Here is an 18,442-nt window from a genome sequence, read left to right as displayed (position 1 = left end):
CCTCAAAACACCACATTCTCCTTCTGAACCTACCCAAACCAGCTCAATTAACAGGTCTGAAAGTTGTGTATAAAATATATGTTATTTAAGGGAAGCAAGGAAGGGGAGAAGCCATGAATAGAAGCCTTTATGTCAGGAGTTACTCCCTACCTAGTTGTTGGGTATTTTAAATCTCTCCCTCTCCACTATCCATGATTATTGAGTTCAATAAAAGGGAAGGAGGGAACCACTTTGGACAAGCCCCTTCTGCTTAGTTTCTGTAAATGGTAACAACAGGTCTAGTCAACCCTATTTCCCTGTTTCCAGAGTTAGTCTTTCCCTCTGTTCTCATGCCAGACACAAGAAGTGTTATACACAGTGGCCACCATGCCCAAACCTCTTCCATTCTTTAACTAGCAGAGCCCATGGGAGTGGTCCTACAGAGCAAGGCTCTCCATCAGTGATGAAAAGAGCTCCCACATGCAAAAAAAATAAGGTATTTCTTGAGATGTCATTCCTTGCAAGAAATGGAGCACAGACATCCTGCAGTACTGTCCAGAAGAAATGGAAGAGAAGACTGAAGAAGAGGCTTTAAATAGAACTTTAAAAGCAGTTGCTTCAAACGGAAACCCATTAAACAACTTTTTCCTGCACAAGCAAATAAATCCCAATAATTTCTGAATGTTCTTTCAGTATTCCATCCAAAGGGTCAGGAATTTCTAGCTACAGAGATTTTTGCTGCATTAAAAGAATTGAAACCTTTTTCTGCCTTACATGGGGAACACATTTAATGTCAGCTGTGTAACAGATTATACGTGCATGGGACTTAACGCCTCTCCTGGCAATAGTTAACAAATGTTCCCAGTAACATCAAAATTATACCAAAATTCCACCACAAAGGATAAAACTAACTTACAGGGCAACAGCTTTGCACTGAGTGAGCTAGAGCTGCAAAGCAGGAGGACTAAAGCCTAATTTAGGTTTGCTTCTGTCTGCAACAGTAGAAACAAAAATTTCAGCTGAGAAAAAGAAAGACTAGAAGAGCTGGTGACAAACAGGGAATTCAATCCAAAGAGACCGGATGGCAAAGAGAAGGTGGCTTCTCTAACAGTGACAGCTGGAGAAAGGAAGTCCTGGCATGCAGGAAGTTCGAGGCAGAAAACACCTTCCACAGCTCCAGGACTGCTGGAAATTAGGAGTTTTCCAGTAACTTAAATTCAATTGCTTATAACATCACAGCTCTCTGAATGCAATCAGACTGCTCTGGGAAAAGGCAAAACCCACCACTACCTCCAGTATCACCTGGGCAGCTCATTATTCATGAGAAGTGGCACCATGAACTTGTGGATCCTGCAGATGTACAAAGTCTGACTAAAAAAAGAAACAACTCAGTGACTCAGAGCGACCACTGGAAAAGGGTCTAGGAAACTCTTCTGCAAGGTTGCACAGCATGGCACCATGGTTACTAAGACAATACACAGCACAAAATCCTGCTGTATACCTAATCCCTTTGTGTTTAACCATCTGGGACAGCAATTCCTTTCATGCAATAGGGAAAAGCCCCAGTGTTTGTCCAACATCCAAGTTTTTCCATTGTTTCTTATCTTTCCAAATTTACAGATGTACTAAATGTACTATTTATTCATTACTATCAGGACATGTGACAGAAAGGCAGCAGCTAAGGAGATCAGGGTATTTTGTCCTGCAAGTGAACAGTTTGACTCTAGGAAGAGCCAGATTAGCACCCAGCAATGCCTGCACTTTCTCAGTTTTTAAACTGAGATAATACCTACCTATACTTGGAACTTTAAAGTAATGGTTAGAAAAAAAATATTTGCAGAGAAAAAACTGCATCAGTCACTAAGTCAGAGCATTTATGGTTTTAGCCCCTACACTCCCTTCAGCTGTGGTTTGATGGATGCCAGTCCCAGCAGCTGGTCTTTGGACAAGCTTATGCAGGAATTGCCTTGACATCTTCTTGAACACTTATGCATTATTATTTTGAGAGCTTACAGGTAGGAAGGTCACTGTAGAAGGGCATCTCTCTCACACATCCTCCACTTCTCAGAATCATGGAATATGACAGCACATCTGCTGTCAGGGTGCTGCAGCAGGAGGAAGGTTAAAGGCTGAGCCAGCTCCTGTACACGTCCCACCAGCATCCCTCTGCTCTCACCTGGAGCCTCAGCTCTACATTGAGCAGAAACCCATTCTGCCTCTACAGAATGAAACGTCAATAAACAAATAAAAATCAATCCGTGGGATGCTGCTGTGACCTCCAGCACACACAGCCAGCCTGCTGGTGCAGCCTGGGCAGTCTGCACTGCTCTGGGAGCTGTTGGCAGTGGGGAGGGAGCTGGGCACTGCCACACCTCAGCACACCACAAACTCAGCTTCAGCCACTTGACACCAATCCCCTTTACTTGGTGTCTTTTTTTTGTTTTCTCCAATCAATCATCCCCTTTAAGTCAAATTCTGGGTTTTCCTGTTGTTAGGAACAGGGATTCATTGCTTCAGCCTGGCTTCCTCTAGGACACATGGGGACGAGAGATAAGCTCTCCCTTTCAGTCAGTGCTGACCACAGATAAGCAGAGGGGCTTTATTATTTTCCACCTGGCTCCACCAGCAGAACCCAAGCAAGGATAATCTGAAAACCTGACAGGTTGAGGAGTGGAAGAAGCAAATGCTTCTTCAGCAAGTCTCAGCTTGCTAACAAGGTTTAAGCAACAGGGCACGTTATTTTCGGCTCAGGAAGTAACCAAATCTTATCATTCCGCAGGAAAGAAAATGAGTTCTCCTCCCTAGGAAAACTAAGGGTGAATAGCTGATGTGCATAACCATTCTTTGGAAAGCAACACAGGCTGGCAAAGCTTTTCAAGCCAGCCTTTAGCCACATTAACTCCCTTTAACATAAACGAATCCGAAGACCGCAGTCTAAGAGATGAGGAAGCTTTGCCATCTCATCCTTTGCAGGGAGGCACAGACAGCAACAGGAGTGTCAAAGAGATGACTGAGCAAAAAAGAAGAGGAGAAGGACTTAAAAATACACTGTAGTTCTAATGCTTCAACAAATACCAGGAAATTCCAAAGTCCTGCCTCTCATTTTGTCCCAAAATACAATGGTATGATTTAAGAAGGGTGTGTGAAAACTTACTTGGTGCCCTTTAACTGCACATGCTGTTGCCCACAGGCAGAGAAACTGTGCTCCAAACAGGCACTGGGAAGTCTGGATTTCTTACCACCTCAAGCTATGATGGAACAGATGCACTTTTAATATTGCTTTTGCTTTATATCTTGACCCATGTCACCTTTATATCCTGTAACCACATCACCCTGCACATCTTACCAGAGAAAAACTTGTCCCCTGGAATAAAAGAAAACAGCATTTGGAGAAATATGGAAGCAGATTAAATGAATTCCTAAACCCATTTCAACAACTGTGCTTCTCATTTTTGCTCATGTGCTGCATTCTCCAATGTTTTCTAGTTGTTGCCACATTCCTAAAGACAGCTATCAGCACGGCAATTGCCACTACAAATCTGGAGTTCTGTCTTTACACTGAAGATGAAATAAGGTCTCAGAAATGAGATGCAAGAAAACAAGTCTGTTTTCAAACCTTTGGAAACTCTTAGTCAAACAGCTGAGACAATGTTTCTGCCCTGGAAGAATGTGCTCTGTTCATCAAAATGCTGCCGAGCGCTTTATGTAGATTTTCCCTGTGCTTCCACTTCCAAGCTGGTTTCTTCTACTAAATCAAATCCTATGTGGATGCCTGTCAGCCCTGATCTTCAGCAGATAGTTTACATTTCAGAAACGTTTCTTAACTGAACTCCCGAGGTGATCCCTGCACACAATGCACTGAAATATTTACTGTGGGCTTAAAAATTTACAGGTCTGGTCTCTCCCTCAGAGACTGTTTTTTTTCCCCCCAAAGAAAAGTTCGGGATATCTGTGGGTCAGGAAAAGAAATATGAAAGACATTGTTACCAAAAAATATTCTTATAATTCATTTGGAGAAGTTCTTTTTACTGAAGCCAGTGGGACTATATTTCATAACGTATTGTTAGAAGAAACACTAAAAAGTCAAATACTCCAGTGCTTTGGAGCATGTGCTACTTAAAAGAGACAAGAAAGCAATTTGCAAAATAATCCAAATTAAAACACAACAAAACCACTCCTCCAGAAGCACAAGCACACAAAGCAAGATGCTCTCAGTATGCACAAGCAGGCACAGCTGGGATCTGCAGATCATTTGAACTATTGCAATTCTTTATAATGTTTCTGTAAAAATAAGGCACTTAGATAAGCAAACCCAAATATTTTGTTTAATCAATGCCCCCCAGCAGTGTGCTACAAAACTGCCTGTCAATTTAGGAAAAAAAAAAAGATACAGCATTTTATTTAAAATAGAAAGAAGAAACACTCATAATTAAAATAAACAGGAAAGTACCCTTCGGCGAGGAAAAGGAGTAACCCTGGGGCAAGTCATTGAAAAGGGGTTTGGATTTGCCAAGTTCCACAGTGTGCTCAGGGGCTGTACAAGCAGCACACTGTGCAGCACACACATAAGGAAGACCACACCACACACACATCAGTGGGTAACCTACACCTTGCAATTAAATATTTGGAGAAATCAGGGCCTGCACAAAGCTCTGCAGGTGCCCTTGCCTCCTTACAGTGACTCTGGAAGAGAAGCCATGCACCAGCCTCTGCCCTGAGGAAGGGTAACTTTAACCTTTGTGACATTTCCATAGGGAGTTGTGGCAGAGATACGATGCTCCCGGTGACCAAACCACTCCACACCACTCTTACACACTTAGAAAGTAGGAAAAAGTTACGTAGTGGCAAAGACTTACAGGGTTAGAGCTCTTATGATGACTAAACAAACAAATCTACATTATACAGACAACACCGGGTGCCAAAACCTTGGCATGTCAGTGAACAAGATTGTGTATCTTCTGAAACTCACACTTTATGCACTGTACAGATGTGAGAAGAAAAGGTCTCACTGCTGAACCACAAAATATTCTGCACATTGCAATACCAAAAAAACCCACGAAAATCTCTAACACACAGCATTGGACATTTCAAACATTTGACACCGTGTGCACAGCAAACCGTAACCTCAGCACTACACCTTTCATGGCACACGTGAAGGAGCCGTGTCTGTCTTGCTGTCAGAACACTACAACACCAGATCTCCCAGGGAAGGAGCCTCTCAACGTTGCTACAGTGGAGCAAACGAGGCCAGACTGTAAGAGCTACCCAGAAGAACACAGATAAGGACATTATGCATGCACAAAACTGGTGTCAGCCACCAACTTGCAGAGGCATTTATCTGCAATTATGGCTTATTACGGCTGCAGTCATAACACAGTTATTCAACAAATTCTGAAGAATTAGCCTCCTGGAGAGTATGAAGTAGTTTTTCCCCACCAGCAGAACCAGCTGTCTGAGGATTACTGCAGTGATAAAAACCTCTTTCCCTCTATATCACCTTACAGTGACAGCAAGGGCATCAAAGGAAGGCACAATGGACAAGCCGTGAGTCTGTTTAAATAGACAACTATGGAGCACAAGAGTGGCAAAGAGATGGTTCTGAAAACAATTACCCCAGAGGCAACACACACCAGAAAGAAGAGATGCCAGTTCCAATGAAGAACCTGCCAGCTGACAGGTCCACACACAGTCACAGATTACAAATCATTATAGGAAAAAGAGGCAACATTACAGGCTTTATATGCTGCTTCTCTGACATGTGGAATTAAGGAATTATGTAGATATTTCTGTATCATCAGTTCTGCCCACAGCAGAACTGCATTCCCAGAGAGAACTGGACACCAAAAGGCAGGAAGCAGCATCTCCTGGCACAGGAGGACACATCTTGCCAGTCCAGTCGGGCAGCACTGTGGGAACATCACTCTGCTGTACCAGCACAAGGAGTCTGGCCTCCTGCTCAGAGATAAATTGTTACTTTGGAAAGCCTCAGTAACAATTAATTTATTAAATCACCCTTGTCTCATACCAGTTTTCAGCTTCAATATAAAGTCTGACCTTGATTAAGATTGGATTGGCAAAGAAATGCTACAGAAAAGTAAACAAAAAGATACATATTTTCCATGAAATTTCATTTGGAAGTGCAGTTTTGCAGCTAAAAGAGGACACTGCCTCCCAAGAACAGGGTAGCCCCAGTGAAGCATCATCACAAGGGAACATCCTGATTCAGTTGCAACAATTTAGCTTTAAAACATTCTGGAATCAGACTTCAATATACAGTGTCATACTCCGCAGACTAACTTCTTTCCAGCAAGAAGGATTTCTGTTATGTTCACGTGCACTAATCAACATGAGACTTTAAACAGGATTTTGGAGCTGGTACTGCAAGGCTTTTCTAAATCACCGATTTTCACCCAGAGAATGCTTCAAATGTGTCAGGCAGAGCCTTGAAGAACCTTCTTTATCAGGATTTCATGAGTGTACGTGAAACATTTAGATTTGCAAGGTTCTAGTACATTCCCAGATGCTTCAAACTCATGCAATAAAAACATATTCCCCAAAACAAATTTATTGCCACTTTCTGACCAGTATTTCAGCACTTAAAGAATCAGGAATGTAAAGTGTGCTGGGACTTGAACTCTGGGTGTGGTTACCACTGAACTGAAAGAAAGAAACAAGCCAATGCAAGAACGACCTCGTGTTTTGCCAGGGAGATTGAAGCAAGACTAAGTTAAAACCAGAAACCGTGGTAACAGATACTAAGTGTCATCTTCACTGTCATTGCCTTCAGCTGTGCAAAAGTTACAGAATCGACTGCACCTCAGGAGAGCCAGACAACATTCTGTTCCTGTCGATCGCTAATTTCTTGGCAGATGTTGCATGAAGCTTATCAGAAAAGAAAAAAAAAAACACCCACAGGAAAAGAAAACTTCGGTCTTGTTTCATCTTCAGAGCTTTCAATGATTGTCTATCTAAGCAGTAATTTTCTCAAGCTTTATAAATCCAACCATATTTGCCAATAAGGTGACAGTTTTCTTTTTAAAACACGAGCAGTAAATTCTCTGTCACACTTTACACTATCCTTAGCTCACTCCTTTGTACCTGGAGATGGCACACACTTGGCAGTACCTAAACACAATGTTATCAAAGATGAATATTCCTTTATCTCAGCCTTTACCCAAAGGACTTCTTTGCATCCCTATCACAATCAAAAATAGTGTTGTCTTCCATACTCCTCTCAACTTCTCATCACTCTCCACCTTCCCTATCTAAAATATGGAAGGACAAAGTCTGCCTGTACACTTTAATTTACAAATTAGATTCCAAACTGATCCAAATGGGTGTTAATCAGAGCTGAACAGACACATGTATTCCTAGGGTATGTTTCTTATGAAAGGCTCAGAACTACCTTCATTAATCTCTTTGAAGGTGATGAATATTTACAAGTGAGAGAGTACCACTGAGACAAAAATGCAAACCAGACTCAAAATTCCTCCCCTTAAAAGAGAAATAACTTTTGTTCCAGACATCCACAGTAATCTTGACAGAGACACTTGTGCTCTAAAATCAACCCACAGTTCTTTAACAAACAAATCTGTATGGCTGGCAGAGAAATCTCATCTTGCTACATTGGGCAGGAAAGGGCTGAAGATCCTTCAGAGCGTGTATGTGGAGGATCCCTTTCAGTCACTCCTCACTGCAGCAGATAAAACCTCAGAAATTCCCACCAATCCCCAAGGAAACAGCAGCAGAGTGTTCATCCCCCTGCCCCCAACTGCCTCCCCTTCCCAGCACCTGTAGCAGAGCATAAGTTCCTAAAGCACTGCTGAGCCATCAGCTGTTCCACGAAGCCAGCACACAGAACAGCTTTTGTGCCTCTCCCCCTTGGCAGCTGCAGGGAGGGGGGGCTGGGAGCAGGGCTTCTCCCCAGCACACCCAGGGGGAGCATCAGCAACACAGCTAAAAAGGACTCAAGAACATACAGGGGCAACAGATCAAGCACACAGATGCCCACGGATTGACATCCTCTCCTTCCTTTCAGGTTGCAGCTATTTATTCTGAAGGCTAAGGTTTAATGTTGGGGAAGTTTCAAGTTCACCTAAGGCTGGAGAGTTTAAAAAGAAAATGTGAAGCACAGTACAACCTTACCTGCCTGCAGCCTTTCTGGGATAAGGAAAGAAGAAAAGCCTGTCTGATAAAGCCTCTTAATCAGCCACAGCACCCCACAGCTTCCATCAGCCAGGCTTTGGCAAGATCCAGGTGACAAATGACTAGAGCAGACCCAAAGTGCCACTGAGTGCTGGCATGTGGCCAAGGGGCCTCAGTCCTGCCCCACAGCCAGCACCAGATGCCACACTGGGGTGTGTGACAGCTCCCATACCACGGGCAACAGGTGGGTCAGAGCAAGTGGCAAGTGAAAAAGCCAGGGAAGGGGAGCAGCAGCTGAGCAGGTGGAAGCTCTCAGCAAACCCCAGCTGGGACCCAAAGCAGCGAGTGCGAGGGTGGTGTCCTCAGAGAGTGAATCTGAGCAGCAGGAAAAACGACAGCTTTCCCTGGAGCAAAGTCCTCCAAGTTCAGTCCTTAAAGCACAAGATAAAAAGTAAACAAAACCGGCAGAGCAGCCATAGGAGGGACAATGGGAGAACCAATGGAACATGCCTGGATAACCACATTCAGTGGTAACACACAAAACGTGTGTTCCCTTTTTAAAATTTTTCTGTGCCTTCCCCTGGTTCTCAGTGTTCCTCCAGCTACACAATCACTGTTCCTCTAAAACTCAAGTAAGCAGAGAAACTCAAATGTAGATATATATCACGCTCCTCTCAGGCCCAGCCGGCAAATTTCAAGCCAGGTCAGGAGCTCCACTCTGCAGCCCCGCTCAGGTAATGAACATCAGCTCAACTCTGACAGCACCTTCTGGTTTTTAATGCTGTCACAGCTGGTCTACCAGCTGTTTTCTGCATGTACCCTTGCAAATTTAAGAGGCAGGCCAGGCAGCATGAGTTTGAACACTAAACTCTTGGATTAAAGGGGTTAGATGAGGCAAATGAATAAGGAGCAGCACTCTGAGGAATCAAGAGTGGAAGCAGAGCTGCACAGTAGCCAGCGTGCAAGAGCCACCCAAATAGTATTTCTCAAATTCTTTCAACGTTTACAAAAGTACAAGGAGTTGCTGAAATAGGCTGAAACTCCCAAAAACTATGCACAGGTAAATTTTTCTAGCACTGACTAAATTACAGTTAAATTAGCACTGCTGTAGACCCACTAACAAAGTCCTAAGAAAACAGGGAATAATCAGGCAAGTCATTTGATTTTTTTACCTACTCTTCTTGCAACCCTTTATCGAACCCAGACTCTGCAGCATCCAAGTTGCTGCCACATTCCACACAACTGTGGCCACCAGCCTTCACCCAGCAGTTCCTGCACACAGGCATGAAACAGCTCCTTCCATTAACATTGGCTCCACTTGGGAACAAAAGGCTCCGAGAACTGATCCACAGAACTTACTTTCTCCCTCTGGCTATTGCAGAGCTGCCATGGGGTACACTTCAGACACAGCCACAGGCAGTTCTGGTTTGGATTTGGTCTCCCTTTGCAAAAGTGACATTCAAACCAATTTACAGAGAAAATCATCATCTTCATCTTCCACAAAAGGAAGACAGAAAGTGTAAAGAGGTAAAGCACATTCCCCCTCAACAGTCCCACTTTCTTCCACTGTCCCATGCTGTACTAAGGGGATCCCATTCCCTTCAGGCTTTCTTGTATTACAGTGCAACAGGACTGAGTGCAATCAGAAGGCAAATTGCTTTTAACTGTCCCAGGTAAGATGATCAGGAGCTGGGGAAGGCTGGGCTGGACCCTGCTCTAAAAGAACCTTGTTTACCAGTTTAGGTAAGTAGCTTCACTGCTCCAACAGCCACTCAGCTAAGCACCTGCTATTCACACAATGTGTAAGAGTGATCCAGAGATTCCCCTTCCTGCTTCTTCAGCCTCAAGAACTTCCCACTGCAGACACTCCATCGAACACTCAAAGCTAAGGCATGAAAAGAATGATAAGATGAAGCACCTGAACTGGTAGGATGTCCCTCTATCTAGCATCATTCTGTGGAAATCTTGAGCCTTCAGCCTTGCCAACCAGCCATGTGATGCTCCACAGGCAGAGAGGTTTTTGCTGTGTCCATCCTAACTCCTTCTGCCCACCCCCTCCCAAACAGTGACTGCTGGTGTGCAATATAACTGTGATGCTCCCACCCCTTTTACATAGTAGGAACAATAAGCAGGGTCCAGAGGCAGCCAAGTGAGAAAACTAATCTGAGGCAAACCAGCTCCTGCTGAGCAGCCTCTCACTGCTCTAAATGGCAGACACTGCAGTCAGCTCTCCTCCACCCCTTCTGCTGCCAGTGACTGCATGGCAACACAGAACCAAAGAGAACTGAGGGCCTCTGCAGCCTGTAACAATGTGTGACTGTAAATGACATCCCATCCAAACCTCACTCACCCGTAGTTAAGACAAGTGGTTCTAAACTCTCTTTTAAAAAAGAAACAAAACCAAAACCAATAACAAAAACAACACAGGGCAGACCACAGTTCCCCTACTTTTAGGTCCTCCTCACCCTTCCAAGAGTTCAAGACAACCCTCTGCTAAACTCGGAGAACAGCAGCTCCTTCTTGTTGACGAGCCAGCAGCTGCTCTGTGGAGCTGCCTCATGAAAGCAGGGGTTCCTTTAGTTACAGTTTCTTTCCTCCCTTTCCCACCACTTATTTTTAAGGGATTATGTTTCCTGTTTTCACTGCTCTGCCTCCATTTGTCATTCATCACAGCCATTAAAACAGGAGGGAAGCACAGGGGAGCAGACCAATACAAAGCAAACCTTTAGGGTTCAGCAAGCAAGGGATTAAATGTCACCTCTTCCTCAAGCTCAACCTCTCTCTTGCACACCCTCCAAGATGTTATGTAAATATGGCTCATCCTCCACCATATACCCAGGTTCTGACAGCTCTGACAGATTAGACATTTCAGGAGGGATCAGATAAGCAACCTACTCAACCCAGTTTTTGGCAGCTCCTCACCAGCCCTCTGGCTGGTCCATCTTGGATCACAAACAACTTGTTCTGGAAAACCCCTGCCTGTATCTTAGAAATGGTGCCCCAGCAGTTTTTAGAGATGAAAGCAGAGCAATATAACCCAGATAACTCTTTCTTGTTATGCTGTTGATTCGCAGACATTGTCTCCATACCACCTCAGTACTGGGGGCCCAATATTCAGGGAAATGTAGCCAGAAAAAAAAAAATCAAAACAGACAAAAAAAGGCCTAGCAAAAATTTAGAAGGATGCAACCCACAGAACTACTGCCCCTTCCTTAAGCCTTTGCTTACACACGCCCTGAGAGCAGTCTCACAAACCTTCCTGATGAAGGTTGTACTCACTGAGTAACTCAGGTGCAGTGTAGTTCCTACAACTCTACTGCTACTCAGTACAGCTCTTCTGCAACTTGTATGGTGACCCCTGAGGACAAAAACCACATGAGATATCAAAGGTTAAGGGCAACAGAACAAATGGCTTTGAGGAGATAAAGGCAAGTTTTACTGTTTTAACACCTTTTCAGGTATCTCAAATATTTGTTCATACATTCTTTACTATGGCCTGGCTCCCATCCATCACCTGAGACACAAACACACATGCTATCCATGAAGGATAAAGAGCAACCATTTTAGCAGGAGTGAGAAGCATCTCTGCCAAGTCCATTAGCCCCCTCCAACAGTTCACATGCTCCTATTCACATGACTCTGTAATTTCCCAAGGCTGCTGCTATAATTGCACCCTTACCACCCTCTTCCCTCCCAGTCACCCTGCAGGGCTGCCCCAAAGGGGACAGTACACTGCACTAGCAGCAGATGATGGTCAGGGGACGGAGGAAAAAGACTAAAAAGCAAAATGTTGAAATAGGAACACAAAGACTGAATCAAATTTGGTTTTAAGCCAGCTTGAGGGTATGGCTAAGCTGGTCTAATGAGCGAGTGTGGGTTTGTGCAGCAGCAAATCATACACAGAAAGGATCCTTACACAGGTATCAGAAAGCAATTAGGGTTTAATTAGGCTCAGGACAGAGGAATCAACACCAAAGAGGAAACTGAATCATGCACAGCACATACAGACCAGTGAGACCGGAATGAGAAAGGGGCACTGAGAGGGGGAAAAACACCACAATCAAAACTCATCAACAAAGAGGGCAGTCAGCATCTGAGATGGCCACAGCCACTTCTGAAGGAGATACGTTTCTGTTCCCAGGCAGAAGTAATCTTCACTTTATGGGGCTGCAAAAATGAACATATTTCAGTGGTTAAGGAAAAAGCCACTACAATCATAGCCAAGCATCAGGAGATCCTAAGCTCAATATCTGACAGCTCAGGCTGCACAGCTGGGCACAAGGGACAATAACCCTGAAGATAAAGCAATTTCCCAACACAGAAATCAAGTTTTCCCTCCCAGTGCATTAGGAAGGGCAGATATCCTACCAACACGAGCTTAAAAGAGGAGTGTAGCCCTCCCTAACAAACTGCCCCTGTGGAAGTGTTTCACACGCTGCCTGTGCAGCAGAGTGCACTCCTCTGAAGAGCCTGTGCTGGTACCAGGTGGTGCACACACAGAGGGCTGAACTGCAGGGCTGTTCCCCAGGGAGTCAAGAGCTGTGCAGGTACTAATCCACTCAAACCATACATTCCCTGAGGGCTGGGGATTTCTTTTTCCTTTGAACGGTGCCACCTTATTTCTGGATACTGCTGTAAACCGACTCACCACAAAGACTGGTTTAAGGAGCTGCTGAGGCAGAGCATTAGCAGCTTCAGATTTTAAAGTTCTCCATAAGAGGTACAGCAAGCAGAGCACCCAGTAAAGGACCTTTGGGAATAATAATAATGGGTACAAAGAGTATAAATAGACAATCTAGACAGTGAAAACCTGGGGCAAAGCTGCTGCAAGGAAGATATTGAAAGCTTCGAGGCTTCACTAATATACCGCAGTCACAAGACAGTTGCATTCTTTGCTGAGTAAGTACACCAGCTTCTCTCACTGATCTTGAGGATGTTAATGAGACTATCTTGAAGGCTTTAAAATTTAGGTTCTGTTGTAAGTACTGTTCTGGCAGGAACTTACTGGTTAGTAAGTCCACCTGAAACACAAATGACCTTTACTGTAAACCCACCTTTCCAAGCAATTAAAATACAAACAACAACCAACCAAACAAACAAAAACCACTAAACCAAACATCAACCCACCCTCCAAAAAAACCCATCTCTGCCTTTGGAGAAGTGTAAATAAGAAAAGCCGGTTAGTCGGGCAGTCAATCCTGTAGCACAGGAAAAATGGAATTTTTTTAATTCCTGTCTCCTTAATTGTTGCCAGCTAAAGGCTGCATTGATTTTTAAGCGAGCTCAGAGACTGGACTTTCTTGAAATATTCTTCTGCCACAGAATTTCTGTATTGCAAAATGTCATTCAATTAACAACAGTTATGGGCAAAAGAAGTGTCACTAGCACTGCAGTAAGTGAACAAAAGTCAAAGCCCTGGATTCTGCTGTGCCAAGAGATGTATAAATGTTTGGAGAGGAAAACAAAGACAGAAGAGCTTCCTAGTAAGGAGTCTGGTAATGAGACACAAACTACTTTATAGCTTCAGTCCATTTACATGCATTGGTAATTAAAAAATAGCTGTTTGGTTGGTTACATAACAGAAGCTGTGGTCACCAGCATGGTTCTTTATCATCCAAGAACTGCAGAATAAGCCAACAAAAAGCCAGCAGACTTAACTAACTTCTCCCTTTAGGCTTTATCCACTGCAGGGCTCTACCAGAAACAGTAAAAAAGAAAGGTTAAACCATACTTATCTAACCACCCCAGGCAGAGATGAGCCAGGATAAAGCTTATTTAGCATCGATGTTACCACCTCACTTCAGGGATGAGATGTATACATAGTGACTGCCTTAGAGGTTAAGTTCTAGAACTAAAAACAAAAGTTCGGGTCAAGATCCCAGACCTATCATCTGCAGATGATCTTGGACACTTCATTTGTGATTCTCAGAGCCTCAGTTTCCCTGGACAGACAGGGAAAATTATTGACAGCTTGACCCATTATTATTGACACACTTCTGAAACACCTGCAGATCTCAGGAGCAGACCAGCCCATATTGTTACAATAGGACAAGAGAATATTTTGAAAGAAAAACCCAGTTTTAGTAGTGTGTATCCTTCCTCTTTTTGCAGAAAATCTTAGACTGAGTTTTCTTCTCCCCAGTCTCTAGTCAGGTATAGAGTCCTTCTATGCATCTTTTAAACCAACCTCCAGTACAGCACATTGTAATGTAAAATTGCAAGTTATCCTTTTAAAAGTAAATACCTGACCCTACTCACAAGTTTCATGCAGGCTTTCATATCATTAAAACTCTATTTCAACATACTTAAAACAAAACCCAAGATTTTTTCAAGACAGGACTCCCAGCATCTTAAATACTAATCCTCCTTTCTCCAGGCCTGCTACTCTGAAAAACATTCACCCGCCCAATTTTTGCCTTATCAGGAACCTGCTACATTCCAAAGGGCTGTGCTCAAGGTTGTAATGTTCTTTTCCAGGCATTTTGCTGACTATTTCACTGCCAAACGTGGCCCTTTGCAGGATGCCCTTGTTTGCAAGAACTCAAAACCCGAGACAGTACACCAGGGCTGCTCAGCATTGCTGACAGACAGAGGCAGACTGCTGTTTACTTCAACCAGAGAGAAGAAGTGTGTCACTTTGGGTAGTTTTGAAACCAAGAATTAATAACTGACATTTGCCTTCACACAGTCCTTTGATCCCAAAGCAAAGCAAGCTAAAGGGACACATACAGTAGCACAGCTGTCCCAGGGGTGAGCCACTGGACAACTGCACACTGGGCAAGCTGGAGAAGAACACGGTCAGAACATGAGTTCACCCTTGTAACAGGGTTCTGAGTCCTTGCAGGGCAACCAGACTTTGTCAGTATTATCTGAGAGACCGAGTTGTAGACAGCACAATGTTAAACAGCCTAAGTGGTTTGCTACTCTTAGTCTTCCCCTACAAATAGCAACCCCTCCCCAGTGCCTCCGGCACTGCCTGACATCTCCCAGGCACACTGGGAATGCACAGGGAGATAGGGCAGAGCCTGCCGGCAGCAGGGTCCATTTGGAGCCATCTTCAAGGACGTGTTAAACGATGCAGTTAAATCCACTTAAATACCCAACAGAGTATCAGAATAAACCTGTTAAAAGGATTATTCTACATATTAGTTGATTTCTACAACAGTTGTATGTGTTGCAAAAGCCCTTTAAAGGAATACGAGCCCGGAAATCACCTTGGGGCTGGGGCAGAGCACAAAGCCAGGATTCCTGGGACTGAGAAGAAACCAGCTATTTTAAAAGGTTCTGCAGAAGAGAACCAGACCCATCTCTGCTGAATTGCTCAAACTGCCTCAGATAGTAATCCTATTTCAGGAATATAGGGAGTGCTCTGGACTCAATGAGTCAGCAGGGTGGGGCAGTTTTTTCCATGTTTGTGGGCTGAACAGGAACAGCAAAAGTAAAGGAAGCTGGAAGGCAGAAATGTAGCACCTGGCTGCTATACAGGCAGGAATTCAGCAGGGTTAAGTGCAGAGCCAGCAGTCACAGGTAAAAATAGAAGTCTTATCTGGGAGTCAAGCAAGCATCCTAAATAAAACTGAGCAGAGAAACTGGAAAGACGTTTCAATGCTGTAAGCTATGTGTATTTTCTGCTGATGACCCTTGCCCTCTCCTTGTTCAAGACTGAGCTTTTTAAGCAAATCACACCCTATCTGACATAAATCTTAGTTCCACTATTAGGCCAGGACATGAAATTTTATATTTCAAAGCAAACAAGTCTAAAAAGGCCTGGCAACAACCTCTAAAACTCCCCTTTCCAAAAACATTCATTAAAGGAAAATACTGACATACTCTGTAGTTATGAGATGTGATACTGCAGATGTCTCATCACAGTAATTACATCATAAAAAATTACATGAAATCTTAGCCCAAGAACATTCACACACACACTCTGAGAAACCAAATGCAAGTTACTGAAGGCAATCCATTCACCTTTAAAAGCTGTGCTCACCTGACATCCACACTGGTCTCCTTCCAGATGATTTATGACCTAACCAACCTTTTGGCAGAAGCTGGACACCCTTTTAAGTTTTAGTAAAAAGGAATAATTGTATCTTCTTTTCCATTTTCTCCTGGTCATAAACAGTTGTTTTATTTGCTGATGTAGTAATTAAACACACAAAATACTTACATAGGCAACTGGAACATAGTCAGTCACACAGACTAGGATGTCATCTGGTCTGTCTCGCAAATACTGACTGTAAATGTATCTTTTTCCCATTTCCAGTCCTGGTGTTCCACTTACATTAATTCTACAAAACAATTTCAAATATCTGCAAGGCCTTAGGCTGCCTTTTCCCATCCCCCACCCTGCAACAGCAGAAACAAAGCATCTGCCAAGGGAGAGGTTCTCTGCTCAAAGGACACCCCAAGCCCCTTTCTGAGATCCCAAAGCAGCTGGATAATCATAAGTGAGATTGCTAAAGTTAAACATGACTTCTCAGCATTAACATTCCATTGTTATTTGAATTCACAGCCTCAGAGTCCCCGTGGACTGGGGGTTTAAGGGAACATTGTCTTTTGTGGCACTATTCTCTCTCCCCTCAAACACCACCCAATGGGCTGCTGCTCCAACACAAACATTTGCAGGAGGATGGATGGGATCCATGCCTAGAGGGGGTTTGTGCTTTGGTTGGGGGAGTTTTGTGATTTTTGTTCGAGTGATTTTTGGCTTGGAAAAAACCAAACAAACCCCCAAAAACGCCACAGATAAATTCCCTGATCCAGTTCTCAGCATGACCCTACAAAGGAACAGTTGCTGGCAGAACTGACAGGGCAACATGCCACAGCATGAGGCTTTATCACCAGAGACAACTTAAATCAAGACTTAGCCTCAAGGGGCATAATATGAAAATACTGGGAGACATATACAAATACATGTTGTAAGCCCAGGCAGTGCTTGCTTCGAATTTTAAACAAATAAAAAATAAAAAAACCCCAGCAAAAAGTGGAAAGAGCAGAAACATGGAAGCAGAACCAATCAAGCCACAGGCAGGCAAATGCAACCCAGCTTCTGAACTGAATTACTGAGAGGGGAAACTCAATGAGTTAATATGAACCCAGAAATAAGAAGAAAGAAAGAAATAGTGGAAGCAAGTATATGAATTGTAGAAACCAGTGTAAGGGCAAGTCCTCCAGCAAAACAACTGAGGGGTTTCATTGTGGTTTGGTTTTTCCTTTTTTACAGTATTTTCTTTTAAAACTTATACATGGATATAAACTAATTTCTAAGCACATACCTATGGAGGAAGTTAATCCATTTACTAACTAAAGGAAGCATGACCCAGGAAAAATAAACCAAATTAAATTCCAGGACACTAGAGCTCACCAAAATTCAGCTAAAACCCTGAGCTTCAGCATCTCAAAAGACTGAGCTGCATACTTCCTCATTAAAACACTTGGAAATTTATTTATGCAAATCACTATGTTGAGATAAAAGCTTGTTATAAACCTAAGGCTGTTTTTCTTTTAAAGTTCACTTTTCATTCTTCACATATGTTTGGAAAAAAACTTGCAAATGACTCGTTTCCTTACAAAGAAAAAAACACAACTACAAAGCAACCAGCTCTTAAGCACTATTAAACAGGACTGTTTGCAATGTGCATCAGCCCTACATGGCAAGTGTCTATTAATGGGAAAACCAGTTTTAGCATCAGAATGTTTCCTTAACCAGTTGTTGATCTGCTTAAAAGGAAAAGTTTGTAACAAAGTTTAGGTAGAACTTCCTAAGGTTGCTTGTACCTTTGCATCAGTGCATACAGTGAAACCAGTCTGAAACACCTATATAGAGAATAAAAGACTTGAGTTAAAAATACTTCTTCTTCAGATTTTTCCTGTGCACACATATATTCAGAACACATTTACATAACAGATAATCAAGTCTCCCTCCTTGCTTTAAGTGGAAATACTGAGATTTCACACAAGCACTGGGATGGAGGGCAGGCACTAACTGTGGGAAGATGTGTAACCCTTTATCTGCAGTATAAATATTACATTTATGTATCGAGCCCAAAACAAAGCAGAGCTTGGATCACATTAGTATGTATTTTAGTTTGAACAGACGGTGAGACCACAACAAATTATGTATAGGTCAGTGCTCAAGCCTGAACAAACTGGGGGTAGTCAAGGTCAGGGCTAGGACACGTTTGCTGAACACACACGACAGGTCAGTCACGTTTGAACAAAGATCCCCTCGTGTGACAGGACTTCAGCTGGTTACACACCATCAGCTCAAGGAAGGCACCTTCTGCTGTTGTCTCAGATACTCTGAAAACATAAC

At 43.3% G+C, this 18,442-nt stretch overlaps 1 protein-coding gene across 4 annotated transcripts in view; it reads right to left on the bottom strand.

Annotated features, from left to right (window-relative positions):
- The window catches only part of BCR (BCR, RhoGEF and GTPase activating protein), a 101,638-nt gene that overhangs the window by 67,980 nt on the left and 15,216 nt on the right, over nt 1–18,442 (bottom strand). The window contains exon 1 of one of the 4 annotated variants that reach the window (XM_027661538.1): nt 16,115–16,138. The exons of the other annotated variants lie outside the window; for them this stretch is intronic. Within the exon in view, the coding sequence (XP_027517339.1) occupies nt 16,115–16,121 (7 nt within the window). The 5' untranslated portion in view covers nt 16,122–16,138. Of the gene's footprint in view, nt 1–16,114; nt 16,139–18,442 lie in introns of those variants that run through there. 4 annotated transcript variants of the gene reach the window in all.

Source organism: Corapipo altera, unplaced genomic scaffold (genome assembly GCF_003945725.1).
Source record: "Corapipo altera isolate COAL_440 unplaced genomic scaffold, ASM394572v1 150, whole genome shotgun sequence".
Classification (NCBI taxonomy): Eukaryota; Metazoa; Chordata; class Aves; order Passeriformes; family Pipridae; genus Corapipo; species Corapipo altera.
Note: the sequence above shows the minus strand (reverse complement) of the source record. Positions and strands in the feature narration are given on the sequence as shown.